Source organism: Gymnodraco acuticeps, unplaced genomic scaffold (genome assembly GCF_902827175.1).
Source record: "Gymnodraco acuticeps unplaced genomic scaffold, fGymAcu1.1, whole genome shotgun sequence".
NCBI classification, from domain to species: domain Eukaryota; kingdom Metazoa; phylum Chordata; class Actinopteri; order Perciformes; family Bathydraconidae; genus Gymnodraco; species Gymnodraco acuticeps.
Genome location: NW_022990335.1, coordinates 850,733 through 876,207, shown reverse-complemented (window position 1 = coordinate 876,207; position 25,475 = coordinate 850,733). Strand labels below are relative to the sequence as shown.

General features: G+C 45.6%; 1 protein-coding gene across 3 annotated transcripts in view; it reads right to left on the bottom strand.

Annotated features, from left to right (window-relative positions):
• Window positions 1-25,475, bottom strand: part of srgap1a (SLIT-ROBO Rho GTPase activating protein 1a) — a 113,335-nt gene that overhangs the window by 44,780 nt on the left and 43,080 nt on the right. For all 3 annotated transcript variants that reach the window (XM_034223316.1, XM_034223314.1, XM_034223315.1), the window contains exon 3: window positions 23,151-23,313. In XM_034223316.1, the coding sequence (XP_034079207.1) occupies window positions 23,151-23,313 (163 nt within the window). The remainder of the gene's footprint in view (window positions 1-23,150; window positions 23,314-25,475) is intronic.

Genomic DNA, 25,475 nt, shown 5'->3' with positions numbered 1-25,475 from the left:
TCTAGGTTTGAAGATAGACAAACCACATCCTGACTACAGCTCTGCACTCAAAGCACAGACATGTTATTAATTTTGATTAGCTCTTCACATTTTTTTCACAATGTTGAAGTAGGCTTAATGTGTGAACACCTAGTATAGTTGTCATAGAAGGAGAGACAAACAACATTAGCCAGTGGCGAGCCGTCAGGGCCCTCTAGGCCCTCTCTGAGTGCCTAAGATATTCTAAAAAATGATATTTGAAAACATTAAAAAAAAAATGTCTTTAAATATTTAAAAAATATATATTTTGTTAGTTATATATTTCATTAGTTTTACCAAAATAACTTGATTTAATTGTATTTAAAATAACATTTCCAAAGAAATAAATACTTCGAATCTGCCTGTTCAGTTTCTGTTTGAATGTGAAGGGTTAAATGAAAGAAGCTCCTTTAGCCATCTCTGAGCCGAGGTGAAGATAGGAGCTGATTGGTGGTCCTGCTGTAAATTCACAGAAGGCCCGCTATACTAACTCAACGAGAGAGTAATGTCAAATGACAGTACAATTGACCAATCATATCTTCCCTCTAAATGGGTGGGCTTTATTTTCGCGGACTTTATGACAAGTTCCGCCCGCTGTGAAGTTTATGCAAGTGGTGCAGTGACGCATCCTAAAACCCGGAAGTAAGCTGCGCTCGGGTTCCCTCGACAAAAAAGCAATGGGATTTCTCCATAGGATTTTGGAAAATAGCTCGAAATAATGTCTGTGGAAAACGAACCTGTTAGATAAATGCACGTTTTGTTCAGCCGGATAATATCCACTTGTCTACCCAACTTTTATTATTTTATAATCCTAAAACTAATCGATAGATTTATGATTAGCATAAGTGTGTTAATTAATTTGCGATTAATCGCGATTAACTATGGACAATCATGCGATTAATCGCGATTAAATATTTTAATCGACTGACAGCCCTAAAAAGTACATAACGATTGATGTGTAACTTAGCATAATTTACTAGCTAGCCGCTAGCTGCTAACTGCCGCCTCGTTAATATAAATCCAGTACCATGCTGTCATGAACGCGAGGTGCTGTTACGTGTACGCAAATTCACGTGCTTAATGTGAACGAGCCTTTTAGGCGGCGTGGTTAAAGTTGCGCATGCTCTATGAGTGCACATACGGGTACTTCTCAGGCATGCCGGGTAATCTGTGACGTTTCGCTCTCTCAAAAGTTGGGCCATTTTGTCATCATGCGCCATTGAGCAACTCTCATAGGAATGAATGAGGCCCCGCCTCCCACGCTGTATCCAGTTCTTGTTATACATCCATGATCTGGTCAGGCAGTCCAAATAAGGCGTGTCACGGCAGACGGTGCGGGACACACCAACCTGACTACGGCTCCGCGAATGCCCGACAGCCTCTGACTCCCAAAATCGGGTTTTGGTGTGTCAGGGCCTTAAGTCATTTTCAATGTGGGCCGCCGCGCCAACTTAATTCATTTGTAATTGTTACTTGGCTGTGGGTGCCCTGTCATGATAGGTGTTTATATAAATGGTGTTGTTTTGTGTGGTAGAGGGTCGCTGTCATTGATGCGTTTTGCACCCCGGGTAGTTATTCTGATATTCCTCTGAAGTATATGCTGTGACGTAATAACAATTTTTCGAGGGAAGGGGATATAAAAGTCACGGCTCGCCACTGACATTAGCAAAGGCTTGTTTCATTCAAGTGCCCCATACACAATGACATTGTAGCAGTGAGTCAGCATGACATTTCAAGGACGCCTGAAACTAAGCTGCTAAATGGAATTCAAACATTAACTTTATCATTTACACCAGTGGCTTATAAGGCTTATTGTGAGATAAACACTTTCCAGCACATGCTTTGCCTGCCTCAGTCTTCAGGATCTCCGCCACTAAATAAAACAGGGCAGAGTAAAACAAAGAGATGGTTGTATGAATAATGGAAACTGAATACATGTGAGAAGACCTACACAAGCATAAAATAAGAGAGGTTCAATATTTCACTCATGTAGTCAAACAAAAAGAGGTTGTTTCTAAAAGATTTTCTGGCTGTGGCTTATTTTTATAAAGTGACCCGCAATGCAGCACTGAAGAAACAAATGCCAAACGGCTTAACCGGATGATGTTGACGAAGACGCCGGGGCTACTCTGAGGTCGTTCTCCGCTGTTGCTCTCAGCATGCGACCTGAACATACAAGAAAATAAAAGCACGGGTCTTTGATGTGCTGGAAGGATGACAGCAGTACAGCTGTCTCCTCTGAGCTGTGAGTGAGGCCACGTAACATGGGGGACTTCTCCGTTGTTTGTGTCTAGTTAGTGAAGCTCTGTTGAGATCAAAGGCTCAGGGAAGCTTTAATTAGAGGGTGAGCCGTGTCTCGGGTCTCTAAAGAAACGGAACCTCCCATCAGTCTGCACAATGTCACCTGGATCCACTGGGAAACTGCATTACAAACTATAAAAGGGACAGCAATCAAACAAAGTGCGTAGACTTTGGAAATTCCACAGGGATGATGATGCAGACATGAATATAGTAGGAAAATCACTTAAATCATATAAAGAGGTTGATACTTGTCCGGTGTAGTGATACAATCCTGCATTTATTTGGAGTCAGTAGGTCACAAATCCATTTTCAATTAAAGAGTTGCTGATTTAAGAAGATATGCATAAAAAAATAAAAGGTTTCTTACTTGGCCCTGATGATTGTGAGGATGTTTTTTTGAGAAATTGGAAAAAGCATTGAAAGCAGGATCTCATTATAATCATCAAAGTGTTTTGAGTCGGGGGAGGCAACAATTGTAGCTTGTGAATAATGACTGTCTGTTTCAAATTTCACCTCATAAGCATTTAAACACTATCAAAAGGAAATGACTGCTGTAGCTTCCTGTTTGTGTGTTGGGGGGGTATGGTTGAGTATGCCACACCCCCTTACAATCAGATCAAACCACTAACATCAAGGGATGTTAATAACTTCAAGAACCAAAAAGGAGCCTCACTTTTTTTTTTATCTGGAGGATACATGGTCAGGTTTTTCAGTAAAGTGGAGCAAAAAATACAGAAAAAAAGTGGGAACAGAGGTAGAGAAAAGTCGCACAAGCTTTAACTGACAAAAAGGCACTCCTCTGAAGAGAGGCCACTTTGTAATTTTGGCCTGTGGTGAGTTCATGTTACTCCTGCAGCATAGGAGCTCATAATCTTCTAGGGAGTTGTCGTCTTTGTGGTGAAAAAAGGCAGCAGAGGCCCAGTTTCAGCCATCACACAGTCCTCAGATGGGGGAGTGGAGGCATACTGAGCTGAAACTGTGGTGACCGAGGCTCCCCCGCATTACTCTAATTCACAAAACTCCACCACAGGAGCCTGACTTTCATCCCATCAAACGCAGAGATTATTATTATGTACTGTTAGTTTCCTGTCATGCAACTATATATACTCTACTGTCAAATGAATAAGTGAATTGAAAGTGAAAGACTGTTTATGTCACATGAGTGACTGGAGACACAGCTGCCCCGTCTGACCGCCGTGAAAAATCTGGACTGTGTTAGCAGTGGGGTCCAACTTTTGTTTTGTTGATCAAAGGAGTATCACATCTGACCTCTTCTAGTAGAAACCAAACATCAGTACAGTAGAAAGTACAACACAAATAAATAAGAAGGAGTGAGGGAAGAATGAAGCGAAAGGAGGCCTAAGGGGCATAAAAGGGCCAGAAAAATGGTGAGTGCATGAGGGCAGCAGGCTACGTTTGAACAGTGTTTAAGAATAAAGTACACATTAGATCAGAACGTTGAGTGTGTTCCAATATGTGAACAAAGTAACCACAGTAACTATAGGTTACTTACGTAACCCCAGTTCTCAGAGTAACATGAAGTGAGATGTCTCACTATGGGATGCGCCTCAACGCGTATTCAAACAGAAGCATCAATCTCATTACGCCAATCCTGATTGGCTGGTGATCTTGACGTCTACGTCAGGGAATCCACCCACCCTTTAAGTAGCTTGCGCTACGTCGCAGCGTCATTCAAAATAAGCACCTCTTCTCGCTTCGCCTTAGCAAGAAGGGCCGTCTGGTGAGAAATCTCACTTCATGTTACTCTGAGAACTGGGGTTACGTAAGTAACCTATAGTTCTCATTCATAACACTCCGTTCGATGTCTCACTATGGGATATTGAAACTCCCGTATTGCTAGACATGCTTATCTCGAAAATCACCAAAAACAACCAGAACTGGTAGAACCCTGTCTCAACACGGGGCCCAGCACTGCGCGGGCCACACTTGGAGCAGAGACATCTAGCCTGTAAAAGCGGACAAAAGTGAGCGGTGAGGACCAGCTCGCTGCTGCACAAATGTCTTGGATGGAAACACCCTTGAACAAAGCCCAGGATGTAGCCAGTCCACGAGTAGAATGAGCATGCAGGCCCGTTGGTGCCTGCAAACCCTGACTCGTATAAGCCAGAGCAATCGCTTCCACAATCCAGTGGGAGAGCCGTTGCCTGGTAACGGGCTTGCCCTTATGAGGGTTAGCCCAGGATACAAAGAGTTGGTCATTGCATCGAAACTCTTTTGACCTGTCCATTAGGGCTGTGCATCTTCACTGGTCTCACGATTCGATTACGATTATCCTGTCAACGATTCGATTCAATTCGATATCCCGATGCATCACGATGCATCACGATTCATACCAATGCGTTGCATCCTCAATTTTCTATATTACTGCACATGGCTTATTTTTCATCAATGCATACATGCAGTAAATACATATGAACTCTCTTTTTATTATTTAGAAAGTGCTTCAGAAATAATAACATAAATGTCTTGACATTAATTTATAAACCAAAATAAATGAATTGTATAGGTCTAGCCTCCCTATATCTGTGTGTGAAGTTGTTCCATCCTCAAAAACGAAAAAATAATGCTTCTGCAGTCTAGCTGCAGCTTCTAGCAACAGTCTGCTGTTAAAAAAAAGGACACTGAATGTCCTGAATGTGGCATCACACACAGGACTTGAGTCTGAACACAGCAGACAACAGGAGTATTTACAACAGCATATAACAACTAAAATACTGCATGTGGGTGCACACTTACATTCTCTGTCTTAGGCAAGGCAAGGCAAGTTTATTTATATAGCACTTTTCAACACAAGGCAATTCAAAGTGCTTTACAAAAAATGAAAGACATTAAGAAAATGGCATCTAAAATCAGTCATTAAAAAGAAAAGCTAATACAATAAACATTAAAAGAAAAAAATACATGGATAAAAGTTACAGTGCAGTCTAAGCTATGAATAGTTCAATTAAACATTAAAAGAAAAAGTACATGGATAAAAGTTACAGTGCAGTCTAAGATATGAATAGTTCAATTAAAAGCAGCGACAAAAAGAAAAGTCTTCAGCCTCGATTTAAAAGTAGTCAGAGTTGCAGCGGACCTGCAGGTTTCTGGGAGTTTGTTACAGATATTTGGAGCATAATAACTGAACGCTGCTTTACCATGTTTAGTTCTGACTCTGGGGACAGAAAGCTGACCAGTCCCTGAAGACCTGAGAGATCTGGATGGTTCATAATTTAGCAGGAGGTCAGAAATGTATTTTGGGCCTAAACCATTCAGTGCTTTATAAACCAGCAGCAGTATTTTGAAATCTATTATTTGACACACAGGAAGCCAGTGTAAAGACTTCAGAACAGGAGTGATGTGATCCACTTTCTTAGTGTTAGTGAGGACTCGAGCAGCAGCGTTCTGAATTAGCTGCAGCTTCCTAATAGATTTTTTAGTGAGACCTGTGAAGACACCATTGCAGTAGTCGAGTCTACTGAAGATAAAAGCATGGACAAGTTTTTTCAAATCCTGCTGTGACATTAGTCTTTTAATCCTAGATATATTCTTTAGGTGATAGTAGGCTGATTTAGTAACTGTTTTAATGTGACTGTTGAAACTCAGGTGAGAGTCCATGACTACACCTAGATTTCTGGCTTTATCTGTTGTTTTGAACATTGCAGACTGAAGCTCAGCGCTAACTTTTATACGTTCTGACGTGGCTCCAAAAACCATTACCTCAGTTTTATCTTTGTTTAATTGGAGAAAGTTCTGACACATCGAGTCATTGATTTGTTCAATGCACTTACTCAGTGTTTGAATTGGAGCATAGTCTCCTGGTGAAATTGTTACGTAAATGTGTGAGTCATCTGCATAGCTATGGTAACTTATTTTGTTGTTTTTCATTATCTGAGCCAGTGGTAGCATGTAGATGTTAAAGAGAAGAGGCCCCAAGATGGAGCCCTGAGGAACCCCACATGTCATATTTGTCAACTCAGATGTGTATTTACCTATAGAAACAAAGTTGTTTCTGTCCTTTAAGTAGGATTCAAACCAATTTAGAACTGTTTTCGAAAGTCCCACCCAGTTCTCCAGTCGGTCTAGTAATATGCTGTGGTCAACAGTGTCAAACGCAGCACTGAGATCTAATAATACTAACACTGAAGTTCTGCCACTGTCTGTGTTTAAGTGGATGTCATTAAAGACCTTTACAAGAGCAGTCTCAGTGCTGTGGTTTGGACGAAAGCCTGACTGGAACACATCGAAACAGTTATTTAAATGCAAGAAATTACTCAACTGTTGAAAAACAACTTTTTCAATGATTTTACCTAGAAATGGGAGGTTTGATATGGGCCTGTAATTGTTCATTACTGAAGCATCTAGATTATTCTTTTTTAAGAGCGGTTTAATGACTGCAGTTTTCAGGGCCTGTGGAAAAATACCTGAGTGAAGAGATTTGTTTACTATATGAAGTAGATCTGAGGCCATGCAAGGCAAAACATCTTTGAAAAATCCTGTTGGAATAATATCAAGGCAGCAGGAGGAGGATTTCAGAAGTTGTATAATGTCCTCTAGGTTTTTATCATTAATCTGATGGAATTGTGTCATGGTGTTTGAATTGATGTTAAGTGGACACAGAGACAACACATTTGCTGTTCCTGATGCAGAGGCTTGTCTGATTTTCTGAATTTTGTCAGTGAAAAACGAGGCAAAATCATTGCACGCCCTGGTGGATAGAAATTCAGAGGCTACTGACACTGGGGGGTTAGTTAGTCTGTCAACGGTAGCAAACAAGGCACGTGCGTTGTTTTTGGTTTTGGTAATGATGTCAGAGAAGAACGATTGTCGTGCGTTTTTCAATTCCAAATTATAAAGGCCAAGTCTCTCTTTATAGATTTCAAAGTGAACCTGGAGATTTGTTTTTCGCCACCTGCGTTCAGCTTTTCGACATTCTCTTTTTTCTGTTTTCACGGTCATGGCCTTTCTCCATGGAGATATTTCCGTTACCTTAGTTGGAGCAATGGCATCTATAACATTTTTAATTTTTGAATTAAAATGATCTACTAGCTCATGTACTGAGATGTTAGCAGGGGCAAGTGTGGAAGAAAAATTCTGAGTAAACATTTCCCTAGTATTTTCAGTTAAATATTGCTTTGTGGTTATCTCTTTTTGAACATTTTTGTGAACAAAAATAGAGCTCTCAAAGAAAACACAGGAATGGTCAGAGAGTGCAACATCATTCACCACAACCTTAGAGATATTCAGACCTTTGAGATAATTAAGTCCAGAGTGTGCCCCTTATTGTGCGTGGGCTCCGTCACATGCTGAGTCAGTCCATAGCTATCAAGAACACAAAACAGTTCTTTAGCCCCTCTGTCCTGGGGGTTGTCAACATGGATGTTAAAATCACCAACAATGACTAGACGGTCAAAGTCAATACACACTATAGACAGCAGTTCAGTAAAGTCATCAAAAAAGCTTGCAAAGTATTTGGGTGGTCTATAGATATTTAGGAACAGAGCTCGAGAGGAGCATTTCAGCTGAAGGGCCACATATTCAAAAGAATCAAAGTTTCCATACGATAGGCGCATTCACACTGCGGTACTTTTCCCTCAAAGGTTCATGTGAACTTAGTTCATGTGAACTCTTTAGTTCGCATGAACTAAGTACAGATCGCGTTCACACTGGAAAAAGTCCCTGGGGGTGGATTAGGCAAATGAAGCCGCTGACGTCACTTGTTCTTCTTCTGCTTTGGGCTTACTGGCAGGCCGCAAACCACTTCACGGCGTATACTGCCGCCCAAAGTCCCCGGCCGGAAGTCCCCAGAGTTGGGGACTGGCTTCAGTAGAAGCTGCTGGGACTCCCAGCAGCTTCTACTGAAGCCTTCCGAGTAAATCGCCAGAACGCCGACACCTCCTCATCTCCACCGCTCCCATGTTTTATTTTGTGTTGCCATAAGTTAGTCTCTCTGCGTTTCTGCGCTGGGCTAATGCTAATGCTAATAATGCTAATGCGAGGATAATAAAATGGCGGCTTCACAAAACTTTTTGGGAGTTTTACGGGGCGTGGTTTGCAATCCGCCCAGCCAATCAGAAATATAGCTCTTTTCTCACAAGAGAGCCGCACGAAAGTCCCTGCTCTCTAGCAGGGACTTTCGTGGGGGTAAAAAGGTTCACATGAACTAATTTTAGTACCGGCTCTTTTTGGTGTGAACGCGATAAAAAAGAGTTCACATGAACTAAGTTCACATGAACCTTTGTGGGAAAAGTACCGCAGTGTGAATGCGCCTATTGTCTTCCTGCATTGAATGGAATCATTGAACAGAATAGCAACTCCACCCCCTTTCTTATGCATTCTTTCCTGACTCATAAAACTAAAGTTGGGAGGGGTTGATTCGATAAGAACAGCTGCACTGTTATTTTGTTCAATCCAAGTTTCCGTTAAAAACATAAAATCGAGATTGTGCTCAGTGATAAAATCATTGATTAAAAATGTTTTTCCTGCCAAAGACCTGACATTTAATAAAGCTAGTTTAAGTTTGTTAAACACACTATCAGTCATGTTTTTTGTAACAAGCTGTGGCTGACATGGAATCACTGCTAAATTAGATAAACTCACACAAACGTTTGAGCGCTTCCTGTTTCTAAGATGATTCACCGCTCTTAATCTATTACCCATCAACACAGATATCGGCAAAGCTACTGGCAGGCAGGGCCCCGACATGTCCTGGAAATAGTTGAGAGTCCCATACGCCCTTGAGCCTGGACCCAGCACATATCAGTAAGAGTTTGTTGTGTTTTGTACACACACATCCTTATCAGGCTTCGGAGACTGCAGATGCTTTCTTGAAGGGAGGGGAGGTGGTTGACGTAGGCACGGTGATGGAGACGGGGGAGATGGTGCGCGTCTCTGCAGTGATTTTGGTGGGCGTCGTTGAGGAGCGGGGGTAAAGGAGACATGCTGCCAGCCCTGTGTATCGCCTTAGTTTGGTCTTTGAACTCCAGGAAGGAATCGGTGCCAACCCTCTGTATCTCCTTTGTGTGTTCAGCGATCTCCAGGAGGGTGGGCGAGGGTGAAAGGGTGAACGGAGTATCCTCAAAGGCGTTGACAGGGGGGGGGGGGGGGGGGGGGGGGGGGGGGACGGGCAGTGAAGGTCTCCCATAATCAGAACATTCCTCAGGCGGGTGCAGTGATAATTCTTCAGGGTTTTCTGCGCGATGTGTTGTGTCTTTCTCCTGTTTTGATTCCTCTTGCCGCTTGTCCTTGGCAGAGGGAACAGATTGATGACGCAGGCAGTTGAATATGTTAGAGATAAACAATTTCACTCCTGACTTGTTCAGGCAAACTCCATTTGCCTTGAAAAGATGTCTGCGATCCCAGAAAAAGTTAAAATTGTCAATAAAATGGACAGAATGGTCAGTACAGGCAGTTGAAAGCCAGGTGTTCAGTGCAAACAATATGCTGAATCTCTCCACTCCTCTTCTGACTGGTGGTAGAGGGCCACTGATGAACACCTCTGCATTTAGAGAGCTGGCAGTTTCCAACAAACATTTAAAGTCTTCTTTCAGCATTTCTGACTGTTGTTTCACAACATAATTTGTTCCAATGTGTAGTACCACATTCTTCACAGTCGGATGTTCAGCCCCAATATGCAGGATCTTCTCAGCCAAGTCATCCTTGGGAAAACCGAGTACTTTGGTGTTGTTCTTATTACACAGACCTTTTACATCTCTTACAGCAGAGTCACCCACAATCAGAGTTTCAGGCCCAGTCGTTAGCTTTCCCTCTAGCCTTTTACTTTTGGAGTAGCTATTGGTCCTTACCCTGCTGTGTGAAGAGGACAGGTTATCCAGGTCATCAGATCTCCGGTTCTCGGTCAGCGGAGCGTATCTATTCTGGATTGGCACACTTGGTGGTTTAGGAGGATTGTTTGTAATTCTCCCTTTAGCAGCTGTCCACTGCTGTTTCCTAGTATGAATAGGGGTTGAAGAGGCGCTCTTCCTGGGTGATAACAATGCAGGCCAGCCGGTCGCATCACAGATTTCAGAGCGCTGGGCTCTGCCTGTTATCCGTCCTCCCAAATCCCATGGAAATGATTTACTCTTACGGCCCGTCCACACTACAGCGTCGACAGCTTCAATCTGCCCATTCACTTTGAATGGGGTGACGTCACGTTGCCTCGCTTTTTCGCCGAACTGAATTGTGGGTAGCATAGCGGTCCGTCTCCGCCGTCAGAAGTTGAACAATGTTCAACTTCTGACGCTGGAGACGCCGGAGTAGCCAGCGCCTGCCAGCGCCAGCCAGCGCCAGCCAGCGCCAGCCAGCGCCAGCCAGCGCCAGCCAGCGCCAGCCAGCGCCAGCCAGCGCCAGCCAGCGCCAGCCAGCGCCAGCCAGCGCCAGCCAGCGCCAGCCAGCGCCAGCCAGCGCCAGCCAGCGCCAGCCAGCGCCAGCCAGCGCCAGCCAGCGCCAGCCAGCGCCAGCCAGCGCCAGCCAGCGCCAGCCAGCGCCAGCCAGCGCCAGCCAAATCCCGTTTCGGAAAATCTGACAGCTCAAGCTGTAGCCAATCAAACCGCGTCTAAGCTGGGAGAGATATCCCGCCGTTCATTTCTATATTTCAAAAAAAGATGGAGGACAAACTAATTATCGCCGTAGCAAATCACCCGGTTTTGTATGACCAGACCCTCTTCACCTACCGGGATACAAACCGGAGGAACCAGGCATGGAGGGAGGTGGCAGAGACAGTGGGTGAAACTGGTAGGTTTTCGCCTGTTTGGGGAGTTTATATATATATTGCTCCCATAAAATCCCCGGGGGTTTTTGCTTTGTATGTCGGGGGCGGGAGATTCATGTGATTGGTTGTTGGTCGCGTTGCTTGAATAAAATCCCCAAGCTTCAGACACGCCCAGCAGTAGTGTGGACGCTCCGTTAGGCTTTGCACCCAGAGAGTTCCAGGGAGGACTACCACTTGTAGATTTATTACCCAGTACACAGCCCTCCTGTTCCTTGGAATCCTTGTAGCTGCTAACTAGTTGTGAGTTAGCATACCCTTCTCCATTATTTTGCAACACTGGTAAAGTGGTGTCATTCCCACGACATAGTCCATTCACTTCCACGTTAACTTCCAACCGTTGCATTTTCATTTCCAACACAGCCATCTTCTGTATAAGTTTGTGGATGTCATCAGTAGAGAACGGAGGCATTTTGCTACCAACTAGCTTAAGCTAAATAGCATGCAGTAGCCTACCAGGCTTTAGCTGTTGCTAGGCCACGCTACTGTAAGACTGACATCGTCGTAAAAATGTTGAAATATGGCTGAAACCCTCCGTCTATTTACGAAGATGAACTGTCCCAGTGATAAGTTAATGTCCAGGAGCCGCTGCTCGAAGTTTTCAGAGAATAAGAATAGGAAAATCAGCATGAAAAGTAAGCAGAGGCAGGAGCAAGCAGAAAAGCGTCTGCACTGTAAGAAAGATAACGGAATTTACTGTTACATAAATCCCATGAATGTATGAGACTAAGTTAGCTTCATTATATCTCAGTGATTAAGTGAATAATAAAGTTTCTATCGGGTCACTATCAGCCTGTCACTCATTATTTTCAGGGAGGGGGGCGGGGTTTGGTGGAACGGAGAGGAGACGGTGATCGCGGAAGCTTTTTTTCCTCCTGCCTTCACAAACTTTACACACGTATATATCGTCTGAAAATTGCTAGAGGACATTCATACTTTGCAATCCAAGACTTAATTAAATCCACCAAAAACCTGACATGATTGTAACGCGATTATTTTTGAAAAACATAAATCCCTGTGCCGCAGCGACACGGAGTGATTCAGAGCGGGTCCTTCTGCTGTTGGTTCTGGACTGGTGGTGTTGTGTTGGTGGATAAAGCAGATTGCTCCGTGTTTGGTGTTGCTGTGCCGCTGTCACGTCTGTTCCCTGATCTCTGCGTCACCAACCGATTTGATATTAAAGTGACAGAAAAAAAAAAACTTTATAGTGAAGCCGCGGCCGGAAAATCAGGAAGCAACGTTACTACGCTATAACCGATTATCTTCCGTCACTGCATCGATACCGAATCGTCCACGTCCGCATCTCAATGCATCATAGAAACGATTATTTTCAACACCCCTACTGTCCATATAGGTGCGTAAAGCACGGACTGGGCACAGCAAATTCGGCCGCTGTTCCTCAGAGGAACAAAGTGGCGGAGGAAATGCCTCAATGTCAATGGGGGTACATGAGCCAACCACCTTAGGTACAAAGGCAGGGTTGGGCTTCAGCAACACTCTCGTTTGCCTCGGGGCAAACTGAGTGCATGAAGGATGTACAGAGAGCGCATGAATGTCACTGACTCGCTTGGCAGATGCCAGAGCCAGTAACAACACTGTCTTCAGTGACAGGTGTTTCATGTCAGCTTCTTCCAGGGGTTCAAATGGAGGTCGAGTGAGCCCATCTAAAACCACTGCCAAGTCCCATAAGGGCACCAGTGACCTGGAAACAGGGAGGAGCCTGCGAGCCCCTTTCATAAAACGGCAGACCAAGGGATGTTGGCTAGCCGTCTTTCCCTCAAAGCCCACATGGCATGCAGCAATAGCAGCCAGGTACACTTTGATCGTAGAGAAAGCTCTGTGTTAATCAATCAGGTCCTGTAGAAATTATAGAATCACCCCGACAGAACATTGAAAAGAGATGTGTCCTTTTTGAAGGCACCACTCCTCAAACACCCTCCACTTACAGTCATAGAGGGACCTGGTGGAGGAAGCTCTTGCACTCTGAATAGTGTTTATCACCTTCTGAGGGAGTCCCACTGTATTCAGGTTATACCACTCACGGGCCAGGTCCATAGTGCCAAGCGCTCTGGGTGTGGGTGAAAAATTGCCCCCCCCACCTGAGACAGTATGTCCCTGCGTAGCGGGAGCTGCCACGGCTGCCCGCACAGCAGCTGATATATCTCCGCCAGCCAGTACATTGCAGGCCAGTGTGGAGCTATTAGGATCAGTGTGTGGCGTTGTTCTCTCACTCTGGCCAGAGTTGGGGGTATCAGAACCAGGGGTGGGAACGCGTACAGAAGGCGTCCACGCCTAACGGTGCGTTTAAATCGTGCATTGAAAAGAACAGCTGACATTGAGCGTTTTCTTTTGATGCGAACAGATCCACCGCGGCCGTAACGCACCCACAGCTGACTCACAATTATTGGATGTAGAGTCCAGTCTGCATATAGTGGTGCACCTCTGGACAGCAGATCTGCCCCGAGGTTCATCACTCCTGGTACGTGCGTCGCTCTCAGAGAGAGGAGACGTCCGCAGCTCCATAAGATCAGTTTGTGTGCCAGCATGTGTAACTGGAGAGAACGCAAACCCCCTTGGCGGTTTATATACGATATTGTGGTCGTGTTGTCTGTCCTGACGAGGACATGATGATATATCTCCGCCAGCCAGTACATTGCAGGCCAGTGTGGAGCTATTAGGATCAGTGTGTGGCGTTGTTCTCTCACTCTGGCCAGAGTTGGGGGTATCAGAGCCAGGGGTGGGAACGCATACAGAAGGACCCGGAGGCCAAGCGTGCACGAGGGCGTCCACACCTAACGGTGCGTTTAAATCGTGCATTGAAAAGAACAGCTGACATTGAGCATTTTCTTTTGATGCGAACAGATCCACCGCGGCCGTAACACACCCACAGCTGACTCACAATTATTGGATGTAGAGTCCAGTCTGCATATAGTGGTGCACCTCTGGACAGCAGATCTGCCCCGAGGTTCATCACTCCTGGTACGTGCGTCGCTCTCAGAGAGAGGAGACGTCCGCAGCTCCATAAGATCAGTTTGCGTGCCAGCATGTGTAACTGGAGAGAACGCAAACCCCCGTGGCTGTTTATATACGATATTGTGGTCGTGTTGTCTGTCCTCACGAGGACATGATGTCCTCTGAGAAAAGGCAGAAAGCGTTTCAAGGTGAGGAACACCGCTAAAAGCTCCAGATAATGATGTGTGACCGTTGGAGGTCTCTGCTCCAGATAACCATCACAGGTCGACCTTCGTATATACCCCCCCAGCCCGTCAGACATGCGTCTGTGGTGACCACCTTCCGCGATAGGACAGCACCCATAGGCACGCTCCGTACTAGAAAAGTCGGGTGCAGCCAGTGGCGCAGTGCCATTACACATTTCATAGTGACCATCACTCTCCGCGCGCCATGACGCACGGGGTCCAGTCTGAGGGCAGCCACCCAGCGCTGAAATTCACTCATGTGTAAGCGTCCCAGTCGTACCACCAGGATGGCTGACGCCATGAGTAACCGCAGACATGATTTGAAGAGAACATATTTGCTGGAAAAGAGCGAGGCAAGCCCTGAAGGCTTTCACTCTCTCTGCTGACAGGCGGGCTGTAAAGGGCACCGAATTCAGGCGTAGGCCCAGGAAGAGTACAGTCTGGGCTGGGGACAACATGCTCTTTTCTGTGTTTATTACGAAACCCAGGTCGAGCAGGTGTTTTACGAGGACATTCGTCTGTGTAAAAGCCTCTTGCTCAGACTGTGCGAGAAGGAGCCAATCGTCCAGATAAGTTGCCAGGCGAATACCCCGTTGTCTTAACGGGGCTATCGCGGCTTCCGTACACCGTACAAACACTCGTGGGCTGAGAGACAGACCGAAGGGAAGTACTCTGTAGTCGTAACAGACACCCTGAAAGGCGAACCTCAGATATTTCCTGTGTGGATAATATACTGGGATGTGGAAATACGCGTCTTTCAGGTCGACTGATGTGAACCAATCGTTTTGGCGCATGAGACGCAACAGAGATGTGTGAGTGAGCATTCTGAATTTGTATCTTTTGAGATATTTGTTCAGAGCCCTCAAATCTAGTATAGGCCGAATCCCGTTCCCTCCCCGTTTGGGAACGAGGAAATACTTGGAATAAAAGCCGCTCTGACTCTGTTCGGAGGGTATTATAGATATAGCCTTCTTGTCTAGTAGCGAGAGGATCTCTTGCTCTAGAATATGGGCCGACTCTCCCCGGGCTTGCGAATGCAGAATGCCCGAAAAGTGAGGGGGGGTGATAGCGAATTGGAGTCTGTAACCCTGTGTTATTGTCTTGAAAACCCAAGCAGAATCTGTGAGCATCCTCCACTTTTCGCTTCTCAAAGCGAGTGGAGATGTCACATCTCTGTCGTCTGCCCTCTGTGTCTTTATTTGTTGTGTTATGGGGCCCTCTAGTGTCTGCACACGATGGTACCCCAGGTTGACAACCCCGGTCGACACTGCGCATGCACGTGGCGGTGATGCCTTCACAGCCCCGTCCATCGTCCGCCTTCTGAGAGAGGTAGCAGCCACTCTTACGGCCCGTCTACACTACAGGCGTCAAAAAATGCTTTCAACGCTTCGCCCATTCATTTGAATGGGGTGACGTAGGATATTTTCAAACTTCGCCGAACTGCATTGTGGGTAGCATGGCAAGGCGTTGCAAGCATCGCGAGCGTCTATCGGCGTCAAAAGTTGATTGTTCAACTTTTGAGGCTCGATGCTTGCTCGAAGCTGGCGTCAGCCAATCAAATCCCGTTTATGCAAATCCCGCCAGTATAAGCGCTAGCCAATCAAACCGCGTGCAAGCTGGGAGAGCCAGACCGCAGTTCATTTCCTCATATTCCAAACGAGAAATTACGGTAGCAAATCACCCGGTTCTTTACGACCAGAACTATTTACCGGGATACAAACCGGAGGAACCAGGCATGGAGGGAGGTGGCAGAGACAGTGGGTGAAACTGGTAGGTTTTCGCCTGTTTGGGGAGTTTATATCCAGTTTACTTCGTTTTAACATTGCTATTGCTTTGTATGTCGGGGGCGGGAGATTCATGTGATTGGTTGTTGGTTGCGTTGCTCGCAAAAAATCGCCAAGCTTCAGACACGCCCAGCTTCAAGCTTTTTTGACGCCTGTAGTGTAGACGGGCCGTTAGAAGGGGGGTAGACGTCAGACTGTTTATTGTTTTTCTTTTCATTTTTATTGACTGCGCCCTTGGCTTTAAGCCTGGAAACGACAGTGGAAAATGATTTATTAAAAGACAATATTGATGAATATGTGTTTGTGTGACTTAAACGAGCAGCGGAGCTTGCTGTCGTTGATGTTAAGTCCATTTCCCTCATGGCGCGAACTTGAGGATGACGTTCTGACATCACTCGAGGCGGCGGGAAGATGGGGGCATGGTTGCACCCCGGAAACACATGAGCATCTAACACTGGAACGTGTTCTGGAGCTGGAGAACAGGGAACTTCCAGCTCTTTTATCGAGGAGAGGAGGCTGGCAGGCCGCCAGGCCGCCCTCTTCTTCGTCTGGTGGCTGAAAGTCTGGGCCGGCTGTGCCTGAGCGGCTGCTGCCGGAACCGGAGACTTTCTTGGCCAGCCCGTCCTCGCCTCGTGTCTGGGCTGGAGACCCGGGGCGGGCTGTGGCCTCTGCTGTTTCGGGATCTTGAAACGGGCAGGACGTGAGGCAGCCTGAGCGAAGGACTGCCGCGGGGCCGTTGAAGGCGGCGGCAGGACCCTTCGGAGAAGACAAAGCTGGAGAGCCTCATCCTCCTTCTTTTTGGACTCACACCGCTGCTGCATCGAAGCTAGAGTGGAGCCAAATATGCCCTCGGGAACAATAGGCATGTCCAAGACGTCCTCTTTTTCCCGGTCTGGAAGGTTCGTCAGGGTAAGCCACCTGGCTCTCTCCTGTACCACCATTATCCCCAGTGCTTTGCCCGTGGCTTGGACTGCACAGCGCTGCACACGGAGACAAGTGTCTGTGATCGCTGCAATTTCGTCCCACACGGCAGGCTCAGGTTTGACCGTCATGTCCTCGCAGAGCTCCGCCTGGTAGGCGGTCAGCAGCGAGGAGACGTTGAGCGCCCTGGCGGACAAAGCTGCGGCTTTATAGGCTCGTTTGGTCATTGCTGACTGGAAGCGGTCTGCCTTTGCCGGTAGCGTGGGGTTCCTGCTTGGTGCCGAAGCCAGCCGCGGTTGGAGGTGGGCGCCACCAACGGCTCCATGGGCGGCATGCAGAGCAGGCCGAGCTTCTCCATGCCGTCACAGTCCAAAGAGGAGGCACCCTGGATTGGGGCCTTGTTGCTGAAAGGGCGTTCTCTCCACGAGACCGACACCTCGTCCAGCATCTCTGGAAAGACTGGGAGAAGCTGCTTCCTCATCCTTGCTGCTTGGGGCAAGTTCTTCCCCTCATAGCGAGATCTGGAGGTCTCCTTGGCCATTTCAGGCCAGGGGATGTCCAGCCTGGACGCAGCGCGTTGGCACACGGCCTGCAAGTCCATACTGAGGCAGGGCGAAGCTGGTGTGCTTTCGCCCGGGGGAGCGGACATCGCCTCCGGCTTGGCAGCCTGGGCAGATGAAACGAAGATGAAACGAAGATGTCATCTTCGTGCTCATCCGAGTCGGATAAGAGGAACTCAGAGGCATCCTCTTCATCCTCCTCCATATAATCCAGCTGTAGGACATCCTCCGCGGGTGGAACCACGGTGAGGTCCAGCTGGGAGCCCCAGCTTGACACAGCGCGGGGCTCCGCTCTTGCGGCTCTTGCCGCCACCGGGCCCCAGCCTGACACGGCGCGGGGCTCCGATTCCGCGGCTACCGCCGTTGTTGAGCCCCAGCCTAACACAGCGCGGGGCTCAATCTCCGCGCCGGTTGCCACCATGTCCCGATTGCCGGCCGGCGAATCAACGGACATGAAGGGATCCTGTCCCGACAGGCTAGCTTGGCGCGCTAGCCGTCGGCGGAGGCTCTTGATGGTGAAGCGGGCACAATGCCCGCACGAACCGGGGGTATCGATAGCATGTTCCAGCCCAAGGCAGGACGAGCAGACCTGGTGAGTCCGTGCTCGAGATCTTAAACCCGCAGCCGCAGAGCCGAGCCTCCGACTCCTCTGGTGTGAGGGAGAGAAGGGTCCATCCTCGTTTGCCGGGGTGTCGGCGCGGAGGGACAAGCTAGTAACAGGTATGTTACAGAGAAAATAAATCCAACCTTATCGTTATTCCGAAAGGAAAAAACGAGGGGGTAGATTTTTATTTTTCCCAAAAAAAAAATGTAACTGGTGTGTTAATATCTTTCTTATCTCCGTCTCCTCTGGTGTGAGGGAGAGAAGAGTCCGTCCTCGCTCGCCGTGGTGTCGGCGCGGAGGATAAACTAGAAACAGGTATGTTACTGTTTGAAGAAAAAATCAAACCTTACCGTTATTCCGAAAGAAAAAACGGCGGGGCAGATTACAATATTAACTGGTGTGTTAATATTTGTTCAATTCTTCTGCAAAGCAAAAAAGTAACCGGCAAGCGCCCGTCGACCGAATGTTAGCTTGGGTTCAGTCTGTGGACCGTTAAGCTAGTCCGGTTACTGATATTCGAGATGTGCTCTGAAGCGAGAAGAGGTGTTTGAATGACGCTGCGACGTAGCGCAAGCTACTTAAAGGGTGGGTGGATTCCCCGACGTAGACGTCAAGATCACCAGCCAATCAGGATTGGCGTAATGAGATTGATGCTTCTGTTTGCATACGCGTTGAGGCGCATCCCATAGTGAGACATCGAACGGAGTGTTATGAATGATAACATTAAACTTGGTACAAAGAAGGTGCTGTATTTTCTTTGCCAATCTTTCCAATTTCTTTCTGAGCAAAATGTTTTTTTTCAGCTATTTCATTCCAAATATAGTCCCATTTATTTTCAGTCTGTTACATATTTGGGATTCCCTTTCAACCTATACATCTAAAACCCTCTATATGGGTACCACAAAAACAACTCTATACAGAGCCGGCCCGACCCATTAAGCGACATAAGCGGCCGCTTAGGGCCCCACAGCCACTAAAAATGTCATTTAAAAAAAAAAAATCTCAGTACACCGTCGCCGTGATAAGTATGTTTAATTAATATGTCTAGATTGCCTACTCTCAAAGTCATGTATTATATTATTGAGTCAATAATATAATACATTAACCGTGCTTTACCTGAACCTCATCATGACACAAGAGAGGACGGCAGGATTGTAATTTCCCATGTTCAGTGAATGCAACAGAGGCAAGACACCAGACCAACCAGAGAGTTGAATGGAAATAAACATCTGTCTTATTGGCTGACAGGTACCTATCCTGTGAGCTGTGACAATGTTTAAAATAAACTGTCAGTCGGACTCAGAGTTTTTGAAGATGGACATAAGAAAACATTTTCTTAAAAAATACGACAATTCTCAAGTGGTGACTCACACAACAACCCCAGAGCCACCACTTGAGCCAGGTAAACAAGGTACAGTGGGGCAAAAAAGTATTTAGTCAGCCACCAATTGTGCAAGTTCTCCCACTTAAAAAGATGAGAGGCCTGTAATGTTCATCCTAGGTACACTTCAACTATGAGAGACAGAATGGGGGAAAGAATCCATGAAATCACATTGTAGGATTTTTAATGAATTAATTGGTAAATTCCTCGGTAAAATAAGTATTTGGTCACCTACAAACAAACAAGATTTCTGGCTCTCACAGACCTGTAACAACTTCTTTAAGAGCCTCCTCTGTCCTCTACTTGTTAACTGTATTAATGGCACCTGTTTGAACTCGTTATTAGTATAAAAGACACCTGTCCACAACCTCAAACAGTCACACTCCAAACTCCACTATGGCCAAGACCAAAGAGCTGTCAAAGGACACCAGAAACAAAATTGTAGACCTGCACCAGGCTGGGAAGACTGAATCTGCAATAGGTAAGCAGCTTGGTGTGAAGAAATCAACTGTGGGAGCAATTATTAGAAAATGGAAGACATACAAGACCACTGATAATCTCCCTCGATCTGGGGCTCCACGCAAGATCTCACCCCGTGGGGTCAAAATGATCACAAGAACGGTGAGCAAAAATCCCAGAACCACACGGCGGGACCTAGTCAATGACCTGCAGAGAGCTGGGACCAAAGTAACAAAGGCTACCATCAGTAACACACTACGCCGCCAGGGACTCAAATCCTGCAGTGCCAGACGTGTCCCCCTGCTTAAGCCAGTACATGTCCAGGCCAGGGTTTCCGTTAGCCGGTAATTACCGGTTTTTAGCTGGTAACATTTATTAAAAACCGGTAAATTCAAAAACTGCCAGTCAAAATGTCTGGTATTAATTAAGGATGCTCCGATAGATCGGCCGCCGGTCATTATCGGCCGATATTCACTATTAATAGTTTGATCGATGCTCTCTATAAAGCCCGATCAGGAGAGCTGGATCTGATCGATATGGACATAAACGCGAGTGAAGTATAACCGGACGCGAGAGAGAGATCAGATCAGCTGCTGAGTCTGACGGAGACACGCAGCTCTGCATAATCACCTGAAGCCCCGCCCACTGTTTAGCGAGCTGCAGGAGCTGCATGAGAAACTGACGGGCTGTCAGGAGAGAGAGAGAGGAAGAGAGGGAAAGAGAGGATCCGTTTCTCCCGTGTTATTATTCAAAGTTAATGTAAACTTTTGAATAATGTACTTCATCTACTACAAGTAGTTTGTTTGAATGTAATAATTATGTTGTATGTGGAATCATTTACTGAAAAATGAATATGAATTTTTTCGATCTGTTACGATTATAGACTGAAGCAATATAAAAATGAGCCCCGTGAACTGAGTTTTAAACATCAGCATATCTGTTCATAGTCCGGTAATTACCTGCTAACGGAAACTCTGCTACATAACTCTTATTATTATTATTGAAATATGACCGGTAAGTTTCAAATTTGTCCGGTAAAATAAATTCTGCCCGGACATTTGACCGGCGACAAAAAATCCTAGCGGAAACCCTGGTCCAGGCCCATCTGAAGTTTGCTAGAGAGCATTTAGATGATCCAGAAGAGGATTGGGAGAATGTCATATGGTCAGATGAAACCAAAATAGAACTTTTTGGTAAAAACTCAACTAGACGTGTTTGGAGGAAAAAGAATGCTGAGTTGCATCCAAAGAACACCATACCTACTGTGAAACATGGGGGTGGAAACATCATGCTTTGGGGCTGTTTTTCTGCAGAGGGACCAGGACAACTGATCCGTGTAAAGGAAAGAATGAATGGGGCCATGTATCATGAGATTTTGAGTGACAACCTCCTTCCATCAGCAAGGGCATTGAAGATGAAACGTGGCTGGGTCTTTCAGCATGACAATGATCCCAAACACACCGCCCGGGCAACGAAGGAGTGGCTTCGTAAGAAGCATTTCAAGGTCCTGGAGTGGCCAAGCCACTCTCCAGATCTCAACCTCATAGAAAATCTTTGGAGGGAGTTGAAAGTCTGTGTTGCCCAGCGACAGCCCCAAAACATCACTGCTCTAGAGGAGATCTGCATGGAGGAATGGACCAAAATACCAGCAACAGTGTGTGAAAACCTTGTGAAGACTTACAGAAAACGTTTGACCTCTGTCATTGCCAACAAAGTGTATATAACAAAGTATTGAGATTAACTTTTGTTATTGACCAAATACTTATTTTCCACCATCATTTGCAAATACATTCTTTAAAAATCAGACAATGTGATTTTCTGGATTTTTTTTTCTTTCTCATTTCTCAAAATTACAGGCCTCTCATCGTTTTAAGTGGGAGAACTTGCACAATTGGTGGCTGACTAAATACTTTTTTGCCCCACTGTATGTAAATGTCAGTAAACTTCAAAGTTATGCAAACATGTAAGCAAAGCATAAATTACAGCTACGTTGACGTAACTTTGAATCGCGGGGTTAAGCTAAACCGTTAGCAAGTAGCTATAGCTAGCCAGATATATTAAATAAACATTTGTCATACAATCTAAATGTAATGTTTTTTAGCGTTACCTGGTGATTTCAAAGAAAGCTCTCTGGGAAATGTTGACTTACTGTTCGACATGAAGCTAGAAGCTACCGTACAGTACACAGTTGATCCGGAGTCCTGTCAGTTAAAGTGTTTCATAGTTAGCTTAGCTAAGCATCAACCTAGCACTGAAATATATGGATGTTATGTGACAGTATTTCTGAGAAAAAGTCAGCTGAAATGGTGGCATAGTTGCCACTGCTTTACGTGTCAACAGCATGTTTGAACGTATTTGCAGCAGTAAATGTGGCTGTTTGGCCACTGACGTTGCCATAACAACACCTGAATTTAAATGTACAACCTCTTTTTGTGACAGATTTTTGCAAGAAATTATAATTCTTCTGAATGATATTCCTATTGACAGCTAGTTTCTATGTGAACATTATGAGATGGACAGCCAGAGAGAATAAATGAAAAACAGTTGTGAAATACTATATGACAAAACAAGAATACAGTTTAAGTGATTTGTAAAATATCCATAAAGAAAAATCTGTTTACAGTTCCGTTTCATATGGGTGTTGAGAAATGTATCCATAGATCTCTTCATTTTGCTCTCAAAGTGCATCAGATTGATGCTTTTAACTTCAATATTTAAAAAAAAATCTTCCCGGGGGAGCATGCCCCCGGACCCCCCTACAGGAGGTGAGGATCCCCCTAGAGGAGCTTAGGTCCACGGTGTTTACATGCTTATTTATACAATATGTGTGCTTATGCTAACATCATAAGACAAAAGTTGGTTCCGTGTTGTGTGTAGTGAGAATGCGCTAGAGTGAGGGGGGCCCCCAAGCCAAAGCTTGCTTAGGGCCCCCAAAAGTCTAGGGCCGGCCCTGACTCTATATGTTCAACCATTTTGGAAGAAAAAAACGTAAAGATTACATCAAACCTAAATTGACACAAGATCAAAACATGTCAGATTGAGAAGATATCTTTCATGCATTTTATGACCAAATGTGACCAAAAGCACCCTATTTAGAAGTTTCCAGACAGTCCTGTTTAGCAATAGTGTGATCAAAGCCGAAGTGTTGTCCTCACCTTCTTGAGTAGCCGTGTGGAGTCTTCGCTGATCTGCATGAACCTCATGATGACGTTGTTGAGGTAGATGTCGCTCAGCGTGGCGTGGTCCTTACTTTCCCTCCTCACCTGGTTCAGCAGCAGGTACCAACAGTTGACTGGGGACAGCAGGTTCTGGTCTTTCCTGAATAAACCAGGGAAACAGTCGAGTGTCAGATCAGCTGTCTAAAATAATACATGTGGAAAAGTAATATCCTGGTATAATTTAATACATGTTACAAAATAGGAAAAGGAAGGATGTATGGAAGAATTGTTTATATGGAATGCTTTGATGACTCAGCATGTTCCTGTTTGTTAGGTCACACGTGTAGAGCATTAATTAACAACAACACATGGGTTCATAGACTGAAATCCAAAGCAATATCAATTGAGTGTGTTTATAGTTTGTATCAGTGCATTTCAACATTTTCCTGTGTGTCTGTATCGATGTCAATGTCTCAGCCCCAATTTCTTTAGACAATATTTGTCATTTTAACAAGCAGACAGTGGTAGTTCCTCGACTAGTTCTCACCCGGATCTGGTACAAAAGCAGAAGGGAGATGCGTCACAGGTCTCCCTTGGGGTTAAATGTCCCATATACAGCTGGTTCCGGGCCTAATAAAGCTCCCTATATATGACACGGACTACCCAGTTGAGCTGGAAACACTTTGTATCTGTGACATTTCTGGGGCAGAGCTCTCACAATGCTCTTAGCCAAGCCGACTTCATACAAACCAGGGAAGAGTGCGCCACAGGCTTTAAATACACTTAGTGGAGCGACGGTGAAGAAGCCAGCATGCATTTTAAGTGGAGTTGAAAAGTAGAAACACGCATGAACTGTGACAGCAGAAGACAGACAAGCGAGGAAAGAGAAGTCACAGCAAAGGGAAAAGATTGTGATCTTGAGTGAAAAAAGAGTGAAATAGTGGAGGCTGAGAGCTGTTTCCTGTGCTGTGTGCCGGCTGCTTCCACGCTAACTGTAGGACATTGTCCAGGCCAGAGCAGGCAGGGGCCCTGCATAAGCACTAGCCTGCAGGCTGACTTCCTCTGGGTTAACCTGTAACATTCCTCCTCCCTGCTAACACAGCACAGAATATGAATGTGTAGATTCTAAGGTTGGGTCTGGGGGTCAAGCATGGCAGGAACCATATGTAGACTCGCCTCTGCTCTCCAGTCATGGTGTCAGTTTGTTAGACAGTTAGCACTTGTCATCACAACAGGTGAAACTCTACTGTTAGGTGACCGAACCTTGAACTAACATCCACCTCTGGCTCAACATCTGCTGCAAGAGCAGAAAACAAAGCATTTCCCTAAATTAATAACTCACACAAACATTCCAACCAGCTGAAATGTTTCCCGAGTCTCTGCGAAAACAGGAAGCAAACTTCATTTGATAAAGGCAGAGCCAAACACGCTGACATGGAAAACATCCGAGAGCACAGACCATTTTCAAAGACACCAGGAAGATGGTGAAGGAAAATAAAAGATTCAGCTAAAGGATGAGTGGTGTAGTGATGCCACATGCCTGGGCTAAAGGACATGTGGTAAGTAAGAGAGAGCAAGAAAAAGAGAAAAATAAATGAAGCAGTCCCAGAGCTAGCAGCAGAACCGCCGGACACTGCATCGCACACACACGCTGTCAAAGAGCAATTACCATAAATCCTTTCTGCATTATGTATCAGCAGAGTGCAATACTGCCAATCTAGATACACGAGGACAGCACGTGCATGTGTACCTCTTTAATCATTCATGCTCACTTTTGCATGTGCAGAGGAGGCATAATGTCCAAGTGGCCACTGAGATGAAGCTGGACATCGCACAACATGAGCCCCTACAAAAGTTAATGAAATAACCTCCAAGCATAGCTATCTTATGATCCATCTGTGAACCTGTTGTGGAGAAATAGATGATATGAAGATAATGGGATGTAAAACCGTTCAAGTAATGGCAGGTTTAGCTAGAGGACTTTTAGTCAGTACTTGAATTGCCTTCTTTACTTTGCTTTATCCGACCTTATAGCTCAAAGCACAGCAGGACTCCTCATCAACAATACATGCACACATTAGACATTAAACCAATTATAGCACTGTTCCTTTCCAAGTCATTTCAAACGATTAAACAAAACAAAAGTCTGCCACACAGAGCAGTTAGCCAACTGAACTCTAGGGGAGGACTTTGAAATACCAAAGCCCTCCCACGAATACATCAACAGTTGTCAAAGTACCTTGTATGTTTGTTATTGGGCTGATTTACTAAATGAAACTTCTGTAATGAAGAGAGGACAGAAAAAAGGGGAGGGGACTGACA